Genomic DNA, 24,458 nt, shown 5'->3' with positions numbered 1-24,458 from the left:
CTGGTGTCATTCCACTAATTTCAATAAAGCAACTTTCGATCAGCAATCAGCTTTAACCGCTTTATGTTAACACAGATTTGACTAGCTAGCTTTCAGGATCTCTCTGTTTCTACAAAGGACTAAAACACTTCCATTTTCTTTCCTTAGACATCCTTTCAAATCTAATTCATATCTGACAAATGAGACAAGAAATCGATAGTATGTAGTATATACTGTATAATGACCTGGAAAGTTCTTAAAATAGCTGTCCTTGCTTCAGAACAGGTATTCAGTATTTGGTATACAATTATTTGGCACTATTACATTTGGCCAAGTTCCACTGAAAATACGGTTCTGTGAAAGAGGCAGACCAAATTGGGATGAATCTGTAGGCTCGTGTTATTTTTAAGTTGCCTCACATAATACATAGTCATATGAAAATCAGGTTTTCTTTTGACCTTTCCCATCATACTTAGGAAAACATGAACGGAGCAATATTGAAAGCTAGGATTGTTCAACTCCTAGAAGTATAAAGATTGTATACTGTGCATGGATTACATGCTGCACACATTCCCACATTTTAAGGAGACCCCTTAAGGAGATTTTAGTGTCAAGATAGCAGCTTGAGTTTCTCAGGTTGTCATAAGCTTTCTTACCTCTGCTTTGGCATGCGGATGAGTGGCTGTTTATGGCATCTCTTACTAAGGCCAAAGAGCTTGTGAACAGTTTTCTGTGCCTTGAGGAAGAGTTGCTTCATGCTGTTTTCTAGTTGCTCATAGCGACGTTGAAAATTAGAATCCATTGTCCACAAATGCATTACAGAAGATGTGTTCAGGAAATAATTCATGGGCAGCCTTTTCATAAATAATTTGAATTCATCTGAAAAAAAACCAAACCAACACCTCTTTAATTATGTAGTTATGGCTATTGTTGCAGCAAAACTTAATTCTAATTTTGTTTTTCTTGAACTTCTATTTTTTTAAACTTGAACTTTTGCAATTTTAGAATTGAACATTTTAACTCTTTCCAAGTAGAAAGGTAACTACACTTTTAGTGGTAATAAAACCAGCAAAATTCAATATTTAGATAGTTTTTAAATTGATGTTAAAACAAATACAAGCACTGTCTTATTTCTCAACCTGGATAATACGAAGATTAAGTAAGAATCAGAGTTTCTTGCCTTCAAAAGTAGATCTGAAAGTAAATACACATTTGAAGATAAATGTATATTGACTCATCAGAAAAGATAGGAAACTGTCTTAAAAGGAGTATATTCCAATACTTAGGAAATGCAAGTAAATGTGCTCTTAGGGGCCAGCTGTCTTTTAGATGTCTTATTTCGCCTCAGAGAAGCCATTAAGGATCAGGCTTTTGAAAGCAGTTAGAATTGAAAGGAAGCCTTTCAAAGCATTTTACGATACTTAGACACTTAAAAACATGTCCCCCAGAACTTCTTATTGCCTCATGTCCCCAACTCTAGAGTGGCAAAAAGGAGTTCCTAAATCACAGTATCACTGTTACTGCGAACATCCTATGCTGTGGGATTTGCTCTGGTAGCTCAGTCCTCACAAGATACATAGCCTGAATCTTATTAACAGAATTTTATTAATCAGTGAGCCTATTTGCATAAGTAGGATAATTTACGAGTTGATTTATAAATTTTGAACTTAAAATTCCATTTAAAAGGGCTCTAATTACTGGGGGGAAAATGAGTAGCATCCTTGAACGCACATGTTTATTCTTTCTTTCTTGTTCCCATACATCAGTACATTTTCCTGCCTGCCCTCCTGCCTGCTGCTATCCTCTCACCCTCCACAATCCATTTTTTCTTTCAGCTTGTTCCTGCAGTGAAGTCACTTATCCTACAGTTTGGCTTTCCCCCTGCCAGCTGCTTCTTTTGGGTACTCTACGCTTCAACAGACTATGCGAACGCAATGATCCAACCGACTGAAGTAGCTTCCTGCTAAAAACTAGAGTTAATGATAGTATTTAACTTTGCTGTAGTTTTAGGTTGATTGTGGGAGAGGGTTGACTGGGCAAAATGTCTGCTTACAAAAAATAATACTCCGTTTCCATCACTGTTCATAAGTCTTTTGGTTTTAACTTTAGCTCTACTTTAGCTTTTTTAAAAACATTTTTACACAAAGAAGGCAAAAATATTTTCTTTTTTACAGGTGGAGAAGAAAGATCTTTTCTAAATGAGCTAGAGTGACCCTTGTTCACACCCTGGGGGACACGGGGCCATGATGAAATCAAACAGCCCTATTTTGGCATCGTATTTGCTGTAATGGATGAAGATTCATCAGAAGACAAAAGGCATTGAAAGGTCTTCTGGAAAGTAAAAAATGAAAGGCAAGGGGCAAAGATGATGATTTTATAGTTAATAAAGTGGTTTTAATAATTCACCGGGGAGGTCTTTGGCAATGTGTTATTCATTTTCTCCTCATGCCTGCCTCTTTGGGTATTAGTTGTCCCCTCGTCCACTATTGTCCCCTTGAGGACAGCCCCGCCTCCCCTCTGCTGTCCCTGGGTACAAATGAATTAAGCCGAGCCCTCCTGACTTCAGAGGAGTGCACTAACACACCTAGGGAGGATCCGAGCCAAAAGCCGCGTTCCTCCTACCCTCTTTTAATTCCTAACTTCTCATGTCCCTTCTGTTCTTCTGAGACACTGGTTTATCTACTTAAACTCAGTTTCACGAAGCCAAAAATAAACCCAAATCCCTGAGGAGAGAATATACTCAGAAGATGCCTTTTCAGTTTTCATATTGCTGTAATAACTTATTTAAGAAACATTGTCAATTTGCTGTCCTTTGCACAATGCCAATAAGCTCTACAGCTAACAACTAATCGGATGCAGTGTTTAGAAGTGATAAGGAGGGGTTACACTCGTTAACTCGCAATGCAAAAGCATTTTCCCTAAGAAAATGCCTCTTCTTCTCCCTGTAATAAACATCATCTTTGACTATCCCTGTGCCCTGTATGATCATACTAATGAGCACCATGATGCAGGTAAAAGAGAGACAGAGATAAAACGAGCATGATTACATAGTGCCTTCTGCCAAAAAAAAAAGAAAAAGGGGGAGAAGAAAAGATAATGTGCTCATATCTTAAACAGACACATTTCATGATCTGTGAAACTACAACATGAACTCCTATCACTGAGAGATGATTAAACTATTACACCCTAATCAACACATTGTACCAGCCATTCCTGAGGATTAACAGCCAGTATTACAGTGCTGGGGGCCACGGAAATCAATGCTTTTAAACCACGATACTTGATATCACATACGATATGATCTCAGCACTTCCTCGTTTATTTTCACATGCTAGCACACGCAATACCATTTTTTCATATTCTTATCTAATTGCAAATAATGGGGGGAATGTAAAACATTATACGCAGTAGTTGATCAAACAAGTTTATTTAACTTTCATTTTATGGCCAGTCATGTCTGTTTTTCACTTCTCCCTTTCTGCAAGGTAAATCTTCCTTGCAATAACGGTGTCTAGAGATTGAAATGGCATACCGTATTTCAGCGGCAAAGAATAAATGAAAAATATCACAATGGGAGCAAACACTGTTGCTGAAATCAGATGAATATCAGACATATTTAGGCTGTAAGCAATACCTAGAGCTACTTGTAACTTGGATTCTCCGTGCTATTCAGTACCAGAGCAGGGCTCAATGCTGAATACAATGATTAACATTCTGCATACAGAGCTAGCGAAGACCAGGAGAATGCAGTAAGCTTCATCAAATGATTTCACAGTGCTCCGCTACGAGGAAAAAGGGTGCGTGCTCTGTATTGGACCCCTGATTTCTCTGCTATGAATATTTTGGATCTCCCTGATATTTTGAATTACAAGATCTGTACAAGATCATCACAACCACAAGACCACGGCACGTTTCTGGTTTTTTTTTCATCTGAGTGTTTTTTGGAACTTTTCCAGGCTATCAAAATGTCTCGTGTTAGCTTGTTTCCTAAGATCCCTTTTGGAGGATCTTTGGAAGCATCTTGGAAGTCAACAGATTTAGACCAGCTTGGGGATTCAGAACACCAGGTTAGTAAAGGGAACACAGGCTAACAACTGACTGTGCAATGTAATGCTGGCAACACTGACACGCCGCATAATACCACTGCACTTTCTTCTATTTTCCTTAGATCAAACAGAGCAAGTCCACGAATGAGGTTTCAAACTGCCGTTCCTAAAATTTTCTTTGAAATTGTATAGCCACTGTTTCTGCAAACAGCATAACAGAGGTTATTTCCAGACTATGGGTGTTCAGAGGAATTTCCTCCTCACCGCCCAAGACACACACTGTGTAAAGGCACAGGACAATCTCAGCTTCTGCGCTCAGGGTAACATGAGCAGGAGGATAAAACAGTAACTCCTTTAAGCCATTGCTTGTGTCTAGGGAGGTCTCAGTAGTGTACTTCATGGAAGAGCAAAATTCCTGAGTCCCTTGGTAAATAGGTAAATTAAAATTTGACATGGATTTCTAACAAAGAAAAAAATGCACATAGTTCTTTTTTTCTTTCTTTTTCTTTTTTTTTCTGTTAGCTCTGTATTATGGCTGAAATGAAGCAGCAAATGTGTAGATGTGAAGAAATTAAGTGAGGGGACATTCTACATGCAGTTTAGGAGAACGTAAAGCAAAACACAGTGAAAATAACCTGCATTTGGTGATATGTTAAGAAAAAAATTGTTTCACAACACAATAAATTTCAAGGAAATTTCAGCCACCTTCTCTCAGTTTCTAGAAATGGCTGTTTCTGAAGAGCTGGTGTTCCATCAAGTTGTGTCATTTAATTTAATGTCATACTCTGATGAGCCCTTTCACCTAAAATGAAATCATTTAATCAAAAACTTTTAGTATTGGAAATTACAACATAATGTTTCAGTAAATATACAACCCTAATTGTGGATTACATAGTTTAATCTAAACTTAAATTTTTTTACCAATATTCACATATGGAAAAAGCAATTATATTTTCTGAGCAAAAGCAGCCTGACAATAACTGAAAAAAGTATTTTGCCTGGCCAGAAGAATCCTCTATTGACTGAAATATACTATTGACAATAGGCTTATATATAGCCTATGTATTTTCTAAAATGAATAAGAATTTGGACTGTAGCAGTTTTCCATTTAATGAAGCTCAGTGGAAGTATGTCTGTAGGAGAAAACTCCTTTTTACATCATATTATCATGTCAAAATCTACTGTTAGACAGCAATTCAAATGTTCTGCTTTGTCATTTCTCTAAACGATGCTCTAATGAAATATTTTTCTCCCTTATTTATCTAAGAATAACAATAAAAAATCTTTGACAAACTTTGTAGTGAACAAAATTGTGTATGTTCATTACTTTGATTGACAGCATTTGTGACACTTCAGCATTGTCTGTAAAATCTATGCACCTGTCATTTGTACATACGGCCTCTTTTTCTATCAAGCTCCTTAACTTGCTCTAAAGGCATTAAAATTCTGCCATCACAGTCTAGAAGTGTATAATGCCTCATGTAAAAACCGTTCTGCTTTGGCTCTAACGAAATGTTACAGTGGGCTTAAGGCAAATTGACAAAAATCGACTTAACAAGTAAGGGTGTGATAATATATTTTTGAACAAAAAATGATGTAGTCTGACATGCCAGTTCAAATGAGAGCGTTTTGCACAATTTCAAAATTAGCTGAAGTGCATTCATGTTCTACATTGCATTTCATCTTTTCTCATTCTTAGAATGAGAATTACTTGCAAATGACCACTACTCTTTATAGACCACTACTACTTTGGGGAGCTGTCTCCCTTCTTAAACCATAATGGTAGGATGAGATGTTAATTCAGGCTTGATGTGACCTTGGGCGATCTCTAGTTCACCCTCTTGCTCCAAGTAGGTCACCTCTGATGTTAGACCAGGTTGCTCAACGTTTGGTCCTTTCAGGTCTTGGAAACTGCTGTGGATGGAGACAGCAAAACGTCTCTGGGTAACCAAGACTCAACTACCCTCATGGAGAAAAAGTTTCTCTCTACCTCCAGTCTGAACTTCTGTTGTTTCAGTTTATGCCTGTTGCCTCTCACCATATAGAGCCTGGGTCTGTCTTCTCCATTCCTCTCCCTGAAGATAAGGTGGCTGCTTTGAGTGCCCCGAAGTCTCCATGCTCAAGGATGACCAAGCAAGGCTTCCTCCCATGGCTTCTCCTCCCAGGGCAGATGCTCCACCCCCAACAGCTCTGGGGACATCACTGACCACGCTGCAGTCTGCCAACACTTTTCCTGTACTGTGGAACCCAAAACTGGATGCAGTATATGAATGTGGTTTAACAAGTACTGAGGCTAATCCCCTCCTTGATCTCCTGGTCATGCCCTTGTTCACACCACCCAGGATGCTGCTGCGCTTGGTGTTGTCAGGCCACTCCCCTCCACCCACTGCCAACAGGCTCCAGAAACTTTCCTTCCTGCAGAACTGCTCCTGGTCAGGTAGGTCCAGCTTGGATCGCAGCTGGGGCTTTGCCTGCCCACGGCAGGGTTTTGCATTTGTCCTTGCTGAACTTCATCAGGTCACTGTTGTCCCATTCCACCAGCCTGTCCAAGTGCCCCTGGATAGCAGCCCTGTTCTTGAGTACATCACCTACCTCCCGTCCCTCAAATTGGTATTGTATGCAAACTTGATGAGAATGCACTTCATTGCTTCCTCCAGGTCATTGCTAAAGAAGGTAAACAGAGCAATTCCTGGAATAGACCCTTGCTGTAATCCACTTGACACTGGTCTTCAGGTAGGATACGTGACCTACTAACCCTACGCTCTGTCTCCCACAACATTCTGGTATTCAAGTTAAGACACAGTGATCTGGATGGATGTTTCTGAATTTTTCCTTGGTAGCCCATCCCTGTTTGCACCTCCTGTATGTTGTCTTTTTGCTTCGGAGCTCTATCCTATATTCCCTGCTTAGCAAAGTTGATTCCTCAGTATATCTAGGTATTTTCCTGGTTGTCAGGATGGAGAGTTCTTATGCTTGGAGGATGCTGTCCTTAAAACCTGGCCAGCTTTCCAGAGATCCTTTGTCTTCAGGGCTGCCTCAGAGGGAATATCACCTGCCAGTTCTCAGAATTAGGTGAAGACTGCTTCTGTGAAGCCCAGGTCTACATTCTGCTGCTCTCCTTACCCACTCCTTTCCAGATCCCAGACACCACTATTTCACGTCCTCTACAGCCAAGGTTGCCATTGATTATTCCATGCCCAAACAGCACTTCCTTGTTAGGGAATAGCCAATCCAGCTCTGTGTTACTCCTGTTGATCCATCCAGTATTTGTACCAAGATGTTATTCCTGACACCCTCCAAAAATCTCCTTGACTGCTTATGTCCCACCATGTTGGCTTTTCAGCAGATGTCAGAGAACTTAACTTCCCAACGAGAAGCAGGGTCTGCGATCTAGGTGTGATCCTTGAGTTGCTTAAAGAACGCTTCATCTACCTCCTCACTTTGACCCGGTGGTCTGTAACACACTCCCACCTCAATGTCACCCTTACTGGCCTCTCATCTGACCCTGACCCACAAGTTCTCATCCCTGTTGTCCATCCCCCAGCAGTGTTTCATACATCCAAGCTACTCTTTAACACAGAGGGCAACTACCCCCCTCATCATCACGGCCTGTCTTTCCTGATGAACTTGTATCCAGTCAGGTGAGCTGTCCCACCCTGTCTCTGCTGTCCTAACAGTGTTGCACCTTTGTCACCTCATGCAGAGTTCTGGTTCATTCTACTGGTTTCATAGGTCGAGTGCATTTGAGTAGGCTTACTGGAGGTGGATTTCCATTTGCCCTGTTTTACCATTACTCTTGTTACTGTCACCCTGCACTATGTATTCCTAAGAAAGTTTGACCATTTACTTAGCAGGAACAAGAACACACCACGTGGGCCTAAGCCACGTAGTCACTCCTGATACACTCCAGCTCTCCTCTGGCAGCAAGGGATAATAGTCTAAGATGAGTGAAATGAGTCTCTCCTCAATTTCCCAGATCGAAGTCCCCTTAAAACCTCCCCAGAAAGCAGGTCAGGTTGGCAGAGGAGGACCACCATCTTCAAACACTGCTTTTTAGTGCCTGCATGTGTGTCAGGCTTAGCCGGCTCTGACGGCTGCCCAGGACACTGAACCTATTCTGCAGTCACAGATCTACAGGTGGAAAAGGAGCTCTCTTCCTGGTGCCAGAAGTCACAAGCATCCTGTTCCCCATCTTGACAGTCTGCTTTTGCCCATCATGTGCCGCTGAGGGTTCAGACGCTTGGCTCTGCAGGGTCTCTGTGAAGATTCTACCTCTTTTTTTCATCTTCCCCAGTGCTTTGCAGAGGGAATGCTATTCTCCCTCCGAGGAGCGATTCAAGAGAACATGTTCCAGAGGTAGGTGCCTGTAATAATGCCTCTCCCGATTCCTGCCTGTCAGAGGAAAAACTACTTTAGGAACTTGAAACTTTATATTAAATGAGAAATTTCAGCTGCACTTTTAGTTCTGTTGGGGTGTGATTTTTTTTCAAAATAACCTGTCTCCTTCTCCATGCTAATCATTTGTCTACACCTGGTTTTAGTATGACTCCAGCCCTCCTTTGGCACAATGCATTCTAATAGCAAGCCAAAATAAACAGATAGTATTGCGTAAGGAAAACGAGCAACAGTCAGAGCCAACAAGAAATATTCCGACCAAAAGCTTTCATATAAAAGCACTAAGGAAATATCTCTAGTGATTCCAGCAATCTATTTACTTACAGAAAAGATGACACACAGCAGCGAAGCAAACCATCCAACCCTGCTCTGCCAATTTGCTTAACTTCTGTGCCCATTTCAGTGTTGACCTTATCTGCTGATGCTGTAAATAAGCCTACTATTTAATACAAATACCGCTTTATTTTTGTTACAGGTTAGAAGCTAGAACGAAGACCACCAATTAATTTCACACAAAAGCTAAGGAAAGCTGCTAAAGCTATTCATTTCACAACAAAGGCAGCTCTTAAGTAGAACTGTGCGAAGCATAGAAAATCCATTTTGTGAAAGGATTTTTAGCATTCCAAAATTAGAATGCAACCTAAATCCTTTGAAATTCTCTAAAATTCCCCAAACGTTTCTAATTTCTCTGAAATCTTCTAAAAGGAACACTGCAAGCTTTTCTTGTTTTACTTTGCTGTGAATCAGCCAAAATACTTCACCTTGACAGAACAGAAATTTTACATTTTGATATCAACCTTTAATTCTGTATTATAACATAAAAGTTATAAAGTAAGAGATGACAAAATGAATAATCACTTCAAAATGAAGGTCAAAGCACTTTACTATATTCCATCAAAAAAAGCATCACTTTGCAATTATTGAAAGATTATTCCTTGGTTGTTTTTTTTTCAAAAATGCTGCCTCAATATTTTGTAATATTCTGTAGATAAATCTTTATCTCTGCTACACTTCAACTATCTGTTCTGCTTAGACTGCAAGTTCTTCAGAGAAGAGCCTGTCTCTTATTTTATCTTTATAGCAGAGATAGCACAATAGACCCCAAATTTAATTGTTGCCATGTATTACAAATAATAATAATAAATTCGCTTATGGCTCCAGGCAACTGCATCCTCCTTGGTAGCTGCCATTAGTGAGAGGAGCAAGAGTTCTGGTAGGAAAGGTCTCATAATCCCCAACAGTTTGTCACACTTTTTGCATAACTGCACTGTATGTGAAAAACCTACTGTAACAACGTGACCGTGGCATTATCATTCCTTTCCCGTAACAATGCTTTCAATTGTAATGAGGGCAATAAATACGCCAGCAAGTCAAATACCAATGTCAGCTGTAAATCGGAACCTCAAACCACAAAGCCAGTGGTCTGAGAGAACAAAAAGCAATAGGACCTACATTTCAAATGGTTCGATTTGATTGCTCTTCAATAAAGTGCTGCCTCAATATTGTGTAGGTACCAATAAAGAGATTTTAAAAATATATATGTTTTTTTAAATATCCCACCATGATTCAAAAGCCTGGAGAAAACAAAGTACTAAGACGAACATATATTTGTTTTTGTGTTGCAATGAATTTGAGCTGTTCATGATGCAGTACTTAATTTGTCAAAGAAGCAGCAGCTGTGTTCCAACAAATACATGTTTGAATATAATCCTATTCAAGGAAGCGTAAGACTGCAGCTTGAAACAACCTTATTTCTTCACAGAAAAGGTAGCAAAGAAGAATTTTTCTCCCCTCTCCCCCAGCAACGCACCCATCTACATTAAATCATTCATCTCTCCTCATAATTAAAACATTTGTTTCTCCAAGCAAATGACTTCTCCTTTAAACTTTCTGAAGGACAAAGAGAAGGAAGGAAATGTATGTGCTCTAGAAGAGATGGACTGCACGTGAAGGACGAGAGAAACTCAACACAATATTGCACAGGCTATTTGAACTGGTACAATCTAGCTGCTTTGTAAGCCCCAGGGGAAGCAGATTTGTATGATTCTTGCAGTGGGGTAGGTTTGTGGTTTTTTTTTTTCTGTTGGCTTTCTTTTTTGAAGTGAGGAATTCTGCAGGGCTAGCTCCTCTAAGGAGGAAAGAACAGGGCTAAGTATCAGCGCAGGTGAATGTGGAATTGGTGGGGAAAGGATATCTTCTGATTGTTCATTAATATATAGTTTCCGAGGAACGTTATGCAAATGTTACAATACAAATGATTTTACATGTATGTTACATATGTTTATATATATAGGCATGTATATATTTATATGTTATATATATACAGTTAATGCAAGTAATGTCGACCTATTACAGGAACAGCAAACCGCAGATCCTCCCCTCACAAGCCTTGGGACTCTCTTGGTGCCCAGATAAAGAAGAAAAAATTGCAGAGTCAAAACTGGCAGTAAAGATGGAATATCATCTTGCAAATCATGGATTAATTCTGGAGTTTTACTAGGCAGAAGGTAACAACGTTCCCTAGGCTCTGCTGCAAGCCGAATGGACTCACGTTTCTTACAATCAAGAAGTGACCTGTTTCTTATTCTCAATCTAAACACGACCTTGACCGCAAGTGCACTTTTCACAAACCAAAAAGCCAGACTACAACAGCTGTCTTTGTAAATCCCAACATTTGAAGGACATTCCCTTCATCCTGTCAGGTTTTCTTTTGGGTGTGATTTTGGTTCATTACTCTTTCAAAAATGTTCGTATCACTACCCTTTAAATGGATGCCCCTTGGAATTCATTGCAAGCTTTCAATAAAAATTTCTCAAAAATTTCTTTATGGGCTATTTTGAATTTTTTTGTAAACACTTGGATCTTTTCAACACAGTTTACAAGTATTCCTGCAGCACGGATGCTCCAATTTCTATCTAATGCTAGCTATTATCTTTCTATGGCACTATAAATGCACATAATGCATAGGACATAATTCTTATGCGTAGAATTAGAAATTTAAAATTCTAATTAGTTGTTTAAAATTTAGAATTAGAAATAACTTCTGTCACCCCTGAAGTTACCCGACTTGTTCTTGGTCATGCTGGAAACTCCTGCAGTTTGAAAACAGTAAGGTAAATAAACATGTAATGGATTACAGAAGGATAGTTCAGGGAAGAAATGAGTGAAACTGAAAAGTGTTCTTGGAAAACATATTGAAGTAAATAACCAGTGTTAAGCTGTTACAAGGGAAGATTTAAGAAGCTATGAATCAGAACAGACAACGCTGCCCTAGAAGAAAAGAGAGGCCACAGAGTGACATCCTTCTTAATAAAGAAAGTCCAGAGCTGCCAAGGCGGATTGGAATTCCACCAAGAATTTTGTCACTAGCTTTGAACGGAATTACATTATGTCCTGTACAGGGTGGACATAAGTAGAATTAAATTAGATCAAGCCTTCTGCTCCTCCTCTTATTACAATGTCATCACAATGTTTAAAGTGTCTGACAATGCCATGCTGTGTAAAACTTTAATAAGTTGATTTGCCAGGTGCTGCTTTAGGAGGAGTCACACAATGCTTTTAGTTTTGGACTAGAGGTAATTATATTGATAGGACCTGATCGGCTGTACCTTCATTTTTGGGGTAGGAGATGAACAATTTAGACGCTGACTCTCTGAAGAAATTATGCAAACCCCACCTGTCATTTTATTAGAAGAGTGACACCTCCACAGGGGTGGGAGAGGTGGGGAGGGGAGTACTGGTCACAGAAGGGATGACAGTTGGTGTATCTGTTCATGCTATTGATTAAACTTCCTGACAACCACATAGGGAAGTTAATTACTGGGAGGCAAATTAACACCCTTGCAAGATAATAGAGAAAACAATAATTATATTAAGAACTCAGGGGGCTAAGTTTTCTTGGCCTTGCGCCTGAAGCTGTAAGCACCGTTTTAAAGAAAACCACGGCTCTACTGCTCAGGGGCAAATAGTTTGAACCGTATTGATTGAAGTCTTTAATCTCAGTGATTAAAAAGCACCTTCAACTGCCAGTGAGTCTGTTCAGACTTTTCACAAGGAGTCTTTCAATTAAGATTTCAAATAAGACTCACTTTGCATCGCAATCGGTCTTTTCTGGTCAACGGAGAGACAGACGGTGCTACCTGAATGACCCGTGCAATCATGCCTGGTGTGTTCTGCGTACGATGGGTTTGCAAGGGCCCTTTGATGACCACGTTCTCTCATCCTTCTGAATCAATGAAAACAAAGCTTTATTAGACAGCAAGGCTAAATTTGATGATTTTATGAATTGGAAGAAATCCCCCAGTATTCAGTTTTAGCTCCAGATTTCATTTTAAAGCTTATGCCACATGCATTTGAATTGAAACAGAGTAATTGGAAAAGCAGTAATATGTCACTGAGCTGTGGTAAGAGAGAACTTCAAGTGGAAACTGCCTTCACTGCAAATGGCAGTGAATTTACAGCCTATCTGTGATGCCAAATCAAACCTAGTCATCTGGCAACATTATCTAAGACTTGGAATCTCAACATGGACTCTGAAAGTCAGTCTAGACACTTTTCTTTCATTATGATTGCAAGAAGTTTCTTCCGATCAGAGCAGACATACAGCAATATCTACGTTTAAAATGACATTTCCAAATTAAACCTGCAGTTGCCTTCTGCCCTTTTACAGACTTTTAGTAATTAGCAACAGGTGTAAATGAGACATTTGGTAGCTTAACTATGTTTTAAAAAGTCTATCTTAGAATGCAGTTTCTCCTTCTTTTTTTTTTTTCCTGTACTAGAAGGATCATAGGGAACCCTACAAACATCAAGGCAATTTTTACCTAGTGATTAAAAGGCAGTCTGAAAATTTTTAAAACAACATCACCGTAGTTTACACAAGAGTTATTGAGGGCATCGTTTAGGTTCTTCGGGTTGTCATTACTGCTGGTAACCAGGGAGAAGGCTAGAATCCAGGTTGATGTCTACACGATGTAGTCAATCTGTAGGCTCAGCAGCTGTGAAAAATTACCTTTTTACTTGTCAGCTAGGTGACTTTGAAGACAGTGAGAGGCAATAAAAAGGAATCCCATGGTGCCCACTTTTGCTAAAGCATTTTTTTTAGATGTAATTCGCGCCAGAGGAATAGCAAAAATCTGTGACTTATTGGGATGGCAAACAAAGTTATATTATATTTTTCTGACTAAATAGAGGAATTGTTAAGATTAAACATCACAGCCTAAATGCACACTTGCTGTAGTTTTGTTGGAGCCATCCATCAGAAAGAACCTGACACACTGTAATTACAGCAATATTTTAAAATATTTGCCTGATAGAGAGGAGGAGAAAGAATGAACCACAGAGGGACAGTGGTTGCATTCCTTAATGCATTGCTGGGAGATATTAATATAATTCATAATTAAGATGATTCCAGAACTTCAGCTGACAACAGTGTATGCAATTATGAAAAAGCTTGTATCTGATGATGCAAACCTCTTCCCCCCATGTTTTTTTACACGGCGATTCACATTTGATCTTGAAGATTTGGATTTGCCATTGGCTCTCATCATAATGCAGTCTGTCAACCAGACGTCTCAGATTTCTGTCTTCAGCCCTGGACAATATATTTAAATCTATTTACATTATTTAATTTATTTTTATTTTAATTTTAAATTTAATCTATTTAAATCTAAGTTAAAATTACATTTTGTTTATCTGACTGGTTTCGTGTCTGCTTTATTTAAGCATAAAATTTTTTTTAGCAGATTACTCTGGCTACATCTGCTATTTTTTAATTGTTACGCAAACTGACTGAAAGAAAAAAACTCAACAGATGTATTACTATGTGCTCAGCATCAAAGAGTCTCCACATGCAAGAATCATGACTGTAAATTTTTCTTTCTTGAGAAATACTAAGAGATTTGTGTAGATTTTGAGATCAAATACGATCACTTGCTATGGATGTATGTACTGATTGAGTGTGTGACTGTCATATCCAGTCTCTGACTTTGGAACAATCTTAGAATTCCTCCTTTACAGTTTCTTTACAGCCTCAATAATCATAAAGGCAATGCTGCCCATCTGTAGCAGATTCATAAGGCTAGCAGAGGGTGTTAAGAATTCTCCCGTCAGTGCCAATTGTAATTTCCAATCTTGATTTTACTGTATTTTACCATGTTTTGCAGCCTAGGTATTGGAAACCACCTTCACTGTGAGAAGAGGGATCTTCATCCTTTAGAAGAAACAGCAGAGCAGTTTGGAAGCCTGGAGTCAGCACACAGCGCTATTTTATAAAGACATGTAGTGTGACTGCAAATGTGTAGCCAATCTGTTAAGATGTGGTGACTCAGATAACTCAGATATCTGTACAGCAAGATCACCACCAATCCCCAAATGCAAACTGTGAACTGAAACATATTCCGTCTTTTAGTAGTATTCAATAGTAAAAATATTGGCCAGTTTGCATATGAGTTTCAATTGATTAAGGTCTAGATTAACTTGATTAACTCCAAGAGTGAGAGAACATTAATTCTTCACTTTTTCCAGGACCAGCTTTGGGCTTCTGTTGTGCTTGGTTTTAATAAGACAAATTTGCCGATCTGGGATGTAGGTGTGCTTCGTGGAAAGAGCCTTTCTTGTTTCCAAGTTGGCATTTTACAGTATGCTCATATTTCATATGGGAAAATATGAACGGAAGGAGAAGGGCGACAGTTCTGAAACTGTATCATCAAAATATGGTGGGTTTCCACTACTATGAAACTTTGCAGTTTTGAAGATGGAGATATAAATTCATGACTCTATTAAATGGATAATTCTCTAAATCTCACTGAAGATTAAGGAATGGTGGAGATGATCTCTCCTATTACTTTCTGTACATTATACATAAAAGTAATTATATACAATGCAAATTCTACCCCCCAGAAAAGAATGGGATGCCTGAGCTCCCTCATCTTCAGTATTGCTGATATTTAATTCAATAATAAGCTTATCACCTCCTGTATTAGAACCTGCTTTCTTCAAACTTTTAAATTCAATCCTTTTATTCAAGAGATTTTGGGAACATCATTAATTCAACTACTATAAAAAAATGGAAAAATATAATTGAACTGAGGAAGCAGGACTCTAAAGTCTCAAAAGCAATCTATGCTGATGCAAACAAGAAAACATAACTTTCCATGTAGTGCTATACATTAACTGAGGATTCAGATCTAATTTTTAGGTGAACCTTTCAAAACCCTGGATTTTTTCAGATGATGTTAAGTCAGTACATGTAAAGAGTAACCAATGCTCAATAGCAAGAAATCCCGGAGTTATTAAGGAATTATGAAATACATTAGACTTGAAATCCAAATCCAGTGAATCCGGAGATTTAAGAAGAAATAGCGTGCCACAGCAATTCACTTCAGCTAGTACTTTGCAATCCAAGCAATGATGGAGGATGGATGCGCAATGAAAAACAGTTTCAGCAGATATTAATGAGAAAGTTAATATCAATTTACTTTGGCTGTACTTACACCACTTGCACTTTCTGTGATACTGAAATTTACCTTTTGAAATATCTCTATAAAAGAGATACAGAAGTGACTGAAAAAATCAAACTCCACATTTTGAGAAGTTTGTCTTTTAAAGATATAGAAGGATAGATGTCAAAATATTTGGTGACTTTTGATATTTAATTACACCTGTGATGCCGTACGTCTGGCAGCATAAACAGTTTTATTTTCAGTGGGCCAAGTTCTTCAAGGTCCTAGATGGCCCTGGCTCTGATGTATTTAAGCTGATGCTGAAAATTTAAGCACACAAGTCAGATCTATCAAGTTAATGGACTACAAATGATTAAAATAAGCACATAGTTCAGTGCTCCACTGAATCACTTTTAAGCTGAACTGTGGCAGTAAAATTTCTGTCCAATTTGTTGTATGCGTGCTATTTCTTCCATAGCATTTTGTATTTAAACTATGAGGCCCAGCTAAAAAGTAAAATTACAAAACAGAAAATTGGTTCTGTTTTACCTCAAACCAGGACATTGTTTGAAAGAGTAAGTTTTTGATTTCAAAGTTACTTTGAAAATATACCTCATAGTATTTGTTGCCCCTCTCCTTATCCCATGTCTTTCAAGGAAATATTCCAAAAGAGATTTTGGTGTCTTCAAGGGGGGGAAAAAAAAACAAACCCAAAAAATCAACTGCTCAGCACTTGGGAAATATGCAAGGCAAGCTGCCATTGCATGTCAGCTATGTGAAAATAAATGCTTGGATGGAAGATTTTACTTTCATGTTTCCAGGAGGTCTCATAAATGCTAGCAATAAAAAAAGAAATTATGAAAATGCACTTTTGCCATCTTCTATTGTTTGAGCAACCTTATCACCCATATCTTTATTTTAACAACCTTTTTAATTTAGAAAAATGAAATTAAGTTGCAACATGGACGGCTACAAATTTCTTCTAGATGTCATTGAGCAGACTCCTTAAAAGAAAATTGATGTCATTTAAACTGTTTAAATGAAGTAGCTGGATTTCCAAAGGCACTCAGCAGCCAACCACACCAGAATTACGGAACAGACAATGCATGATCATATTCTTATCCTTGCTGTCAGAATCTAGAGCCTATGGATGTTTTTATGGTCATATTTGTTTTACATGTTTTAGAGCAATGGGTCATAATCTCTGTAAAATGCTAAATTGCCAGTCAGTTATTGACAGAGCTGCATGTTAGAATTTGCTTCTTTGTACATGAGTCTTGCCAAGAGAGTCCCAAAAACTTCCAAAATGATGTGTAACAAGACAACATATTCACTAACACCATCTTCAACACTGCTGTAACTGTAAGCTATGCAAGTCCTCCATACTTCCAAATTTTGAGAATTTTTTCAAGGAATCTTTTGATGCTCTTCACTGTGGGAAACTAACTAGCACTTGAGTGCCTAGATTAAAGCTTTTTCCTGAAATGAAAAGATAAAGTTTAGTGAGATGATGAGGTAGGAGGAGGAGGGGGACAAGTACATGCTCCTAGCATTAGGGGCAGAAGGGGTACAGGAAAATTGGCAATATTAAAAGAACAATGCATCAAAATGGCAGGGCAGGCTACGAGCGTACTAGTGAAGATTGCAGTGCTTTAATCTAACTAACACAGGTGGACTCCAATGGAGGTGGAATCTCAATGAAACTTAGTGGCTTGTGATAACAGCAGGTCAACCGGATTATCTAGTTGCCCTTTTAGGCTACATATTCCTGTGAAAGGCTAGTTTCATGCACTTTAAGAAAGGGTAAATGAAACACTGCTTGATTCCATTAGAGGTGATATTTTTAGGCCATGTGTTAGATGATAAGAACAGAGCTTCTTGGAACGATGTTCTCAGACAGAACTTTGCTTACACATTAATTCAGCCAAAAGCCTCAAGAAACTAATTAAATTTGTTAATAAAGGTTGAACAGTTTTAGTAGGGAATTTTGATAAAGAAACAGCTGCTCATTTGCAAGGGTAGTAGCTGAGTCTGGAAGCCACAAGATATGATAAAGAATAAGCAGATGGTTCAGAGTAAACAATTTAAAGTAGCTCTTGTAATTTCTTTGAGAACTTAGTACATACTCTGGTATTAAGAGGTTATATGCAGCTCATTGAGCTAATAGTGATCAAGTATGTACTGCTGGAGGGCAGCTGGAGAGATGAAAAAGGCAGCCAAATTTACTGAGAGATAAATAATATACTGCTCCACGTCCTCCAAAATGAGATTCGCATAGTTAAAAGGTGCCAGAAGGGCCTGAATGAAATGAAAACTGCACATAACGATGGACAACATATTCTAAACTGGAGTATGTTTGGTCATCTAATCTACGATAATCACAGAGAATTGTCACAACCAGCAAGCCGAAACTGCAGACCAGAGTCCTCCTATGTGAAAATTCTCTGACCACAGAGTAACAGAATGCTTGAGGTGGGATCCAAACCCCTGCTCAAGAAGGGCCACCTAGACCCAGCTGCCCAGGACCATGGCCAGCCAGCCTTTGAATATCTCCAAGGAGGAAGACTCCACAACCTCTCTGGGTAAACTGTGCCGGTGCTCAGTCACCCTCACAGTGAAAAAGCATTTCCTGATGTTCAGAGGGAATCTCCTGTATTTCAATTTGTGTCCATTGCCTCTGGTCCTGTCACTGGGCACCACTGAAAAAGCCTGGTTCCACCTTCTTCACACCCTCCCTTCAGGTATTTATTGTTAAGATCCCCTGAGCCTTCTCTTCTCCAGGCTGAAAAGTCCCAGCTCTCTCGGCCTTTCACATAAGAGAGGTGCTCCAGACCCTTCATCGTCTTCAAGGACTCCCTCCAATATGTTCATGTGTCTCTTGTACTGAGAAGCCCAGGCCTGGACAGAGTACTCCAGGTGTGGCCTCACCAGTGCTGAGGAGAAGGGACAGATCCTCTCACTCGACCTGCTGGCAGCACTCCTAATGCAGCCCAGGATACCATCAGCCTTCTTTGCTGCAAGGGCACGTCACTGGCTCACAGTCAACCTAGTGTCCACCAGGACCCCTAGGGCCTTTTCTGCCATGCTGCATTCCAGCCGGATGGTCCCCAGCATGTCCTCGTGCCTGCTGCAGGACTCCCCAGGTGCAGGACTTCTCCTTGTTGACCTTCATGAGGCTCCTGATGTGGTACATGCTTTCATTTCACCCAACATTCTGTTCATCTAACATGATTGCTCATTGCAGTTCTACATGTGTGCATAGAGTGGTCATACTAAATTATTGCCTTTTTGCAGCTGTAATTGTAGTGTTCAGGACCTTTGACTTTTAACTAGGTACACATTTCTTTCACATCTCATGATTTAAAAGGTAAAATAATGACGTAAATTGCCTAATTTGGAAGAGAGCAGTAGGCTGTAAAGAAAACAGTCCTCATGCTTTTTTTCCCCCTTTTCTTTATTACTAGAAATTCAGATGGAGAGTTTCAAAGACACAAACTAAATTTAGCTACCCATTGAGTTAAAATGGGATTTAGGCACTGAAGAACTGTCATTTTTTTCTTTAAAAAAATCTATTCCTCATTTGTTTTATCTTAAACAGACAGAAGGAGAGATAACACTGACAGTAAACAAACAATCTTAAATAGAATATTTTCCTTTTCCTTTCTAGGATAAATTCTATCCACAGATAATGCCCATGACCTCAAGTGAACCTAGTAAGTTTTACAGGTCTGTATTAGGGGACAACATTTGTTTCTGGATTCAGAGGACTATTTTGTTATATGTAAAGTAAGGAAGGCTTTGGAAGGCAAAAAAGGTAGAAATTAATATTAATACACTCGTATTTGACTTTACTTGAATCTGGAGTTCATAGCGTCAAAGAATGGAATTCATTCATTCATTCCTCTGCAGTTAGTAGTAGACTATATGGACCAGTAGTTAGTGGTCTGGATTACCCCGACACTTGTCTACTCAGACTCTAAATTACTAAATAATCTGGCCTTCTTTCACCCTACTCTTTTCCAGATAATTTATTTTTATTATAAATTGATTAAAATAAAACAACATACTCCTATCTCAAAAGCTGACTTCCACCGATTTAGACAAAGACTGAACGATATACATCCCACATCAAAGCTACAAAATACCTATTTAAAACATTAGGTTTTGTTTGATAAAGGGCACTTTTGTTCTCAGAAGATGCTGTTAACATGAATCAGATCATGCTGATATTTGTTAATAGTGTTTTTCCTAGTTTAAAGGTTGCACAAGCTCTAATTTTTCAGAATATGTCTCAGCAATCACTGTGGCTAGAAATGCTTACAGACCATGTGTGACTACTAGAAGAGCTGCTCAGATGGTAATATATGATTTATACTGGGAGGCTGAATGGGCAATGACTAAGCTATCTAACAAAAGTTCACGTGCCCACTTTTTTTCAACCGACCCATACACATACAAGGTTACCTACCTCATCTTTCCATGAACATCTTTATGCAAAACAGTTTATAAGTTAAAAGCACAGATTTTTCTAAGCTACCCATGAGATGTGGAATACTTATTAGATTAAAAATGATTTAAATATTTCAAGGGCTAAAGAGTGGGTGTGACATACATCTTAATGATGTTAATAATCTAGATCACATTTTTCAGTAACCACTCCTACTAGCAGTTGCCTAATTGACAGATGTATGTGAATTTGCCATTTCAGTGATTCACACAGCATAGCTAAAGAGCCTTTTTTAAAAGCACAGAATTTAACTCTTACCCATTTTTCCTCTGACATTCATGACTCAGTCCTGAACACAGGACTATACCTGTAGCTGACAACTATCCAAACTGTGAGTAATTTGAAGCCCCTATACAGCTTACTATAAGAATCCGCCACAGATTCAGATACCAGCTTTACTAAAATTGCTGTTAAGTATGCGCCATCAAATGACATTCTACAGGCACTGAACAATAACACATCCCATTCAAATAGGACAAAATATGGTTAAAAACCCGTGCCCTTCTGTAGAGTCAATATGCGTGTCCTAGTTTGCAAAGTAGTAAATGACAGCATGACCCCTAAATGCTTAAAGGTGTCAAAATAGTCATTGGGAAAATGCATTTTTATGTACACAAAAATGAAGCATAAATTCGTGCTTTTAGAACCAGGGAAGTCTGTGGGATGTGAGAAGTCTCCTCCAACGAGAAATATTGTAAGTTCTGGTGTCCTCGTGCTAAGAGTGAGACTGGGGCTGGGAAAAGGGCCTGAGATCTTCCAAACAGACTCAGATTTAGGCAGCAGGTCTCACTAAAAGTTACAACAACTGAAATTTTAAATGATACAGGATCTTTTGAAATTCTCAACCAGTCTTTAAAAATAAAACAGCAAATATAAAAAATGACTGTATACAATGTACTGTTCACAATTAACTATTGTACTGATATTTCTTCTCTCCCACACTGAGTAGTCTTCCTCCTCTCTTTTACTGACTCATTCTCTTTCTCCAACACATTAAAAACTGTGATTTTTGCTTTTTTCTGTTTCTTCCTTACCTCCCTCATTTCTTTTTTTTTCTCAGCTATTTTTCCCAGGTCTGCTGAGCTCTCCTTACTTTTCCCACCATCTGGCTAGACAGCTGTTACTGATATCACTGGGTGAGTGAGTTGTGAAAACAGTTGTTCAGAAGCTGATTTTACCTGCGGTTCCCATTCTCTATGGGACTGGAAGTTCTGATGATCAGGACAGGTGAAATGATGTATGAAACAAACCTTGATGCTTTAAAGAAAACCAATGATGTGGCACAAATGTGTTGTAGAGACAATATGGATAGGTCCAGTTTAAACAGAAATCACACGAAGAAGCAAGTTGCCAACTATGATGGGATGAACTATTACCTACTTGGTAAATCAAGGGCTGGCTACAGTCTCCATGTCAGCTTCATGGTATTGCTGGAGGGACAGGATAAAGGGGAACTACAGGAGAAACTTTGACCCAGCACAGAAAAATGGATGTGAAACGAAGCACCTGTTTCAGCTGCATTTCGGAACAAAAATGCAGAATACCCATATAAAGTGCATAACCTGACTTTGTTCCTCATTTGTTCTGCTTTCTGCATCCACCCCTACACTACTTGCTCCAACAGGGACCAAGTCTCTTCAGCTCTGGACTCCCCAAAGTATAGCAGATGAATACTCAAACACAGCTGCCTAAATCCTAATGAAATTACACAGACTGCTGATCATCACAAGGTAAGGACAACACTTCCTACCAGAATTTTATAATAATTAAGACTAAGATCCAGGATGTGTTTAAGTATGTTTAGCTTTAGGTGTATGAACCGTTCTGGAGATTCAGATGGAGCCTGTTGTATAAATACTTTTTGTGGATACAGACAAACAAACAAAAATTTTATAAAGCATCTCACCAGATTCTTCAAATTCACTATTGTATGCATTCCAAGTCTCACTTATTCGGAGCAGATTTTCTTCCATGGCTTGAATGTCCATGTAGGGACAGTTGCATTCCGGGAATTTGGGACCACACTGACACCAGCAGTCATTGTCCTTGCAGATGAACTCCCCCTCTGAATTGCAGGCAATATAGCTCAGAGCTGCCTGGACAAAATGTTCTTGCAGATACTCAGGCAGGATGACCTGAAGACCTGAAGGGAACAGAGTAAGTTTTATGTTATTAAAGGCAAAGAAATGCGCGAGCTAAGCAACTTCCCCAACCTACGTAACAAACAAACAAATGAACTATGAATAAGGAAACTATGTGGCTTTTTTAGGACAATTTACACATCTGTCTAACATTTGCATTAAGTCATATATTCCCTTTCTTAAGAGTCAATTTCAGCTATATTCCTCAGATTTTCCTCTCAGCATGGAACATCCATTCCACTAACCAGTAACCTGCTCAGATAGAGCATTTACCAGTGTCATTTCTTTCTGGGCGATCGTCAGAAACAGGAAGAAAGGATTACATCAGCTTCCCCTTGAAAAGAATTGCTGAATGAAGAGCCTCGGTAGTAAGAGCTTTGCAATAGGGAAGCATGCAGCTGAATTATAATCTTGGTACTAGCAGCTAATACAAATTTGGAGAGTGCTGATGAAGGGAAAGCAGCCCTGAAAACCGAGTAAAGAGACAGTATAATCAGAAAAAGAGGTGTGAAGGTAAACATTTCCATTCTGTATTGGACTTGTTTTCCATGTTGCCTTTGACACAACAAAATATAGCTGGTCTAAATAACTCCAGTTCTCTCTTCACGATTCTGTAGAGACAAACTAAGAAGAATAGGAAAATTGAGTTGGAGGAAATTTTAGAAAAATAAAATGCATCTAATATTTCATTTCTGATAACCGCTATTTAATTGCTAAGGGGCTGTCAATTGGATGTGATAGGTAGGGCTACAAAACCTTGAGAAAGAAAATTCTTTCTTAAATCTACTAAATGTTTAGCACGGAGAAAGGGTGCAAAGTCTATCTCCCGTGGTGTTTCAAAAAATTCCTGCTATGTCGCAAATCTTTTTGCAAAGTGTTTTCACACTTTACCCTGCATTGGTATGAGAGGTCTTGCAAAAGCATATCTCATTGCTGTAGGAGAACCACAGAGCAGGTGAATCAAAAATTCAGAATATTCATGACCAGATATTTAGACTACTCATCTGAAAATTTTGACCATTGTTTACATGATCCCAATGATGGGAATGAGTATGTGAGTATTTTATATACAAGTATTTTAACTAACTAGCTACATTAGTAATCAGCAAACCAAAAAAGCCACAGCAAGGTACATTATAAATTTTTATTTATTATTTGTTGCTATTTTCTGTGGAAAGAATAATCTCTCTGGAAGCAGTGGAGCTTATTTGGGGGTGAAATAATTTCTCAGCATATGGATTGGTTACTTGTGATGCAGGTTTCTTCTACGTAGGCACTTGGACAATTTCATAGAGATTTATCACTTATTTTTAGGTACATAAAAATGATAGCTGTAAAAGTAATTTCATAACTCTTCCCAGTCAAAAGTCATATCGATTGATAAAACCAGATCTGTCTGTGCTGCCTTCTACCTCATGTCAAAATTTGTAAAACTCCGTTGTTGTCTGAGCAAACTTTTCAATGTACTTGCATACTTGTGAAAAGCCTTGAAATTGTGAAAGGAAAAGAAATCCCAGATGAGCAACCTTGAGTCTTCTTCAGTTCTTCCACGGTAAGTATGAAATAGTTTACGGATATAAATATATTTCTCATAATGACAATAAAATGGCACGTGTCAAACCACTGTCTGAGGTACACAAAGATTATTTTCCAAATTTTAACTGACAAACCATGCAAATTACTTCTGGAAACATTTCATTGCGTCCCAGTGGAAATGACAAGTTCTTTTTAAAAAAAATATACACTGTCTCTGAAATCCTTGTATGATTGTATGGCTTTTAAGCTATTCTACGAGAGAGAAAGGAAAGGGAAAAAAAACCACATGGATGTTTTAAACAGGAGGATAATCTTTCCCTGACAGCCATTCTTAATAATCAGCAACAGCTTCACACTATATATCCAACTGATTTATGAGCCAATATGGGAAATTTTAAAAACTGGAAATAAT

The 24,458-nt window shown here is 38.7% G+C and overlaps 1 protein-coding gene across 2 annotated transcripts in view; it reads right to left on the bottom strand.

Annotated features, from left to right (window-relative positions):
- The window catches only part of BRINP3 (BMP/retinoic acid inducible neural specific 3), a 202,427-nt gene that overhangs the window by 38,064 nt on the left and 139,905 nt on the right, over nt 1-24,458 (bottom strand). For both annotated transcript variants that reach the window (XM_054212346.1, XM_054212347.1), the window contains 2 exons: nt 22,276-22,512; nt 636-858 (listed from right to left, as the gene is read on the bottom strand). In XM_054212346.1, the coding sequence (XP_054068321.1) occupies nt 636-858; nt 22,276-22,512 (460 nt within the window). The remainder of the gene's footprint in view (nt 1-635; nt 859-22,275; nt 22,513-24,458) is intronic.

Source organism: Rissa tridactyla, chromosome 8 (genome assembly GCF_028500815.1).
Source record: "Rissa tridactyla isolate bRisTri1 chromosome 8, bRisTri1.patW.cur.20221130, whole genome shotgun sequence".
NCBI classification, from domain to species: domain Eukaryota; kingdom Metazoa; phylum Chordata; class Aves; order Charadriiformes; family Laridae; genus Rissa; species Rissa tridactyla.
The sequence above is the reverse complement of the archived record's forward strand: the minus strand, read 5'-3'. Positions and strand labels throughout refer to the sequence as shown.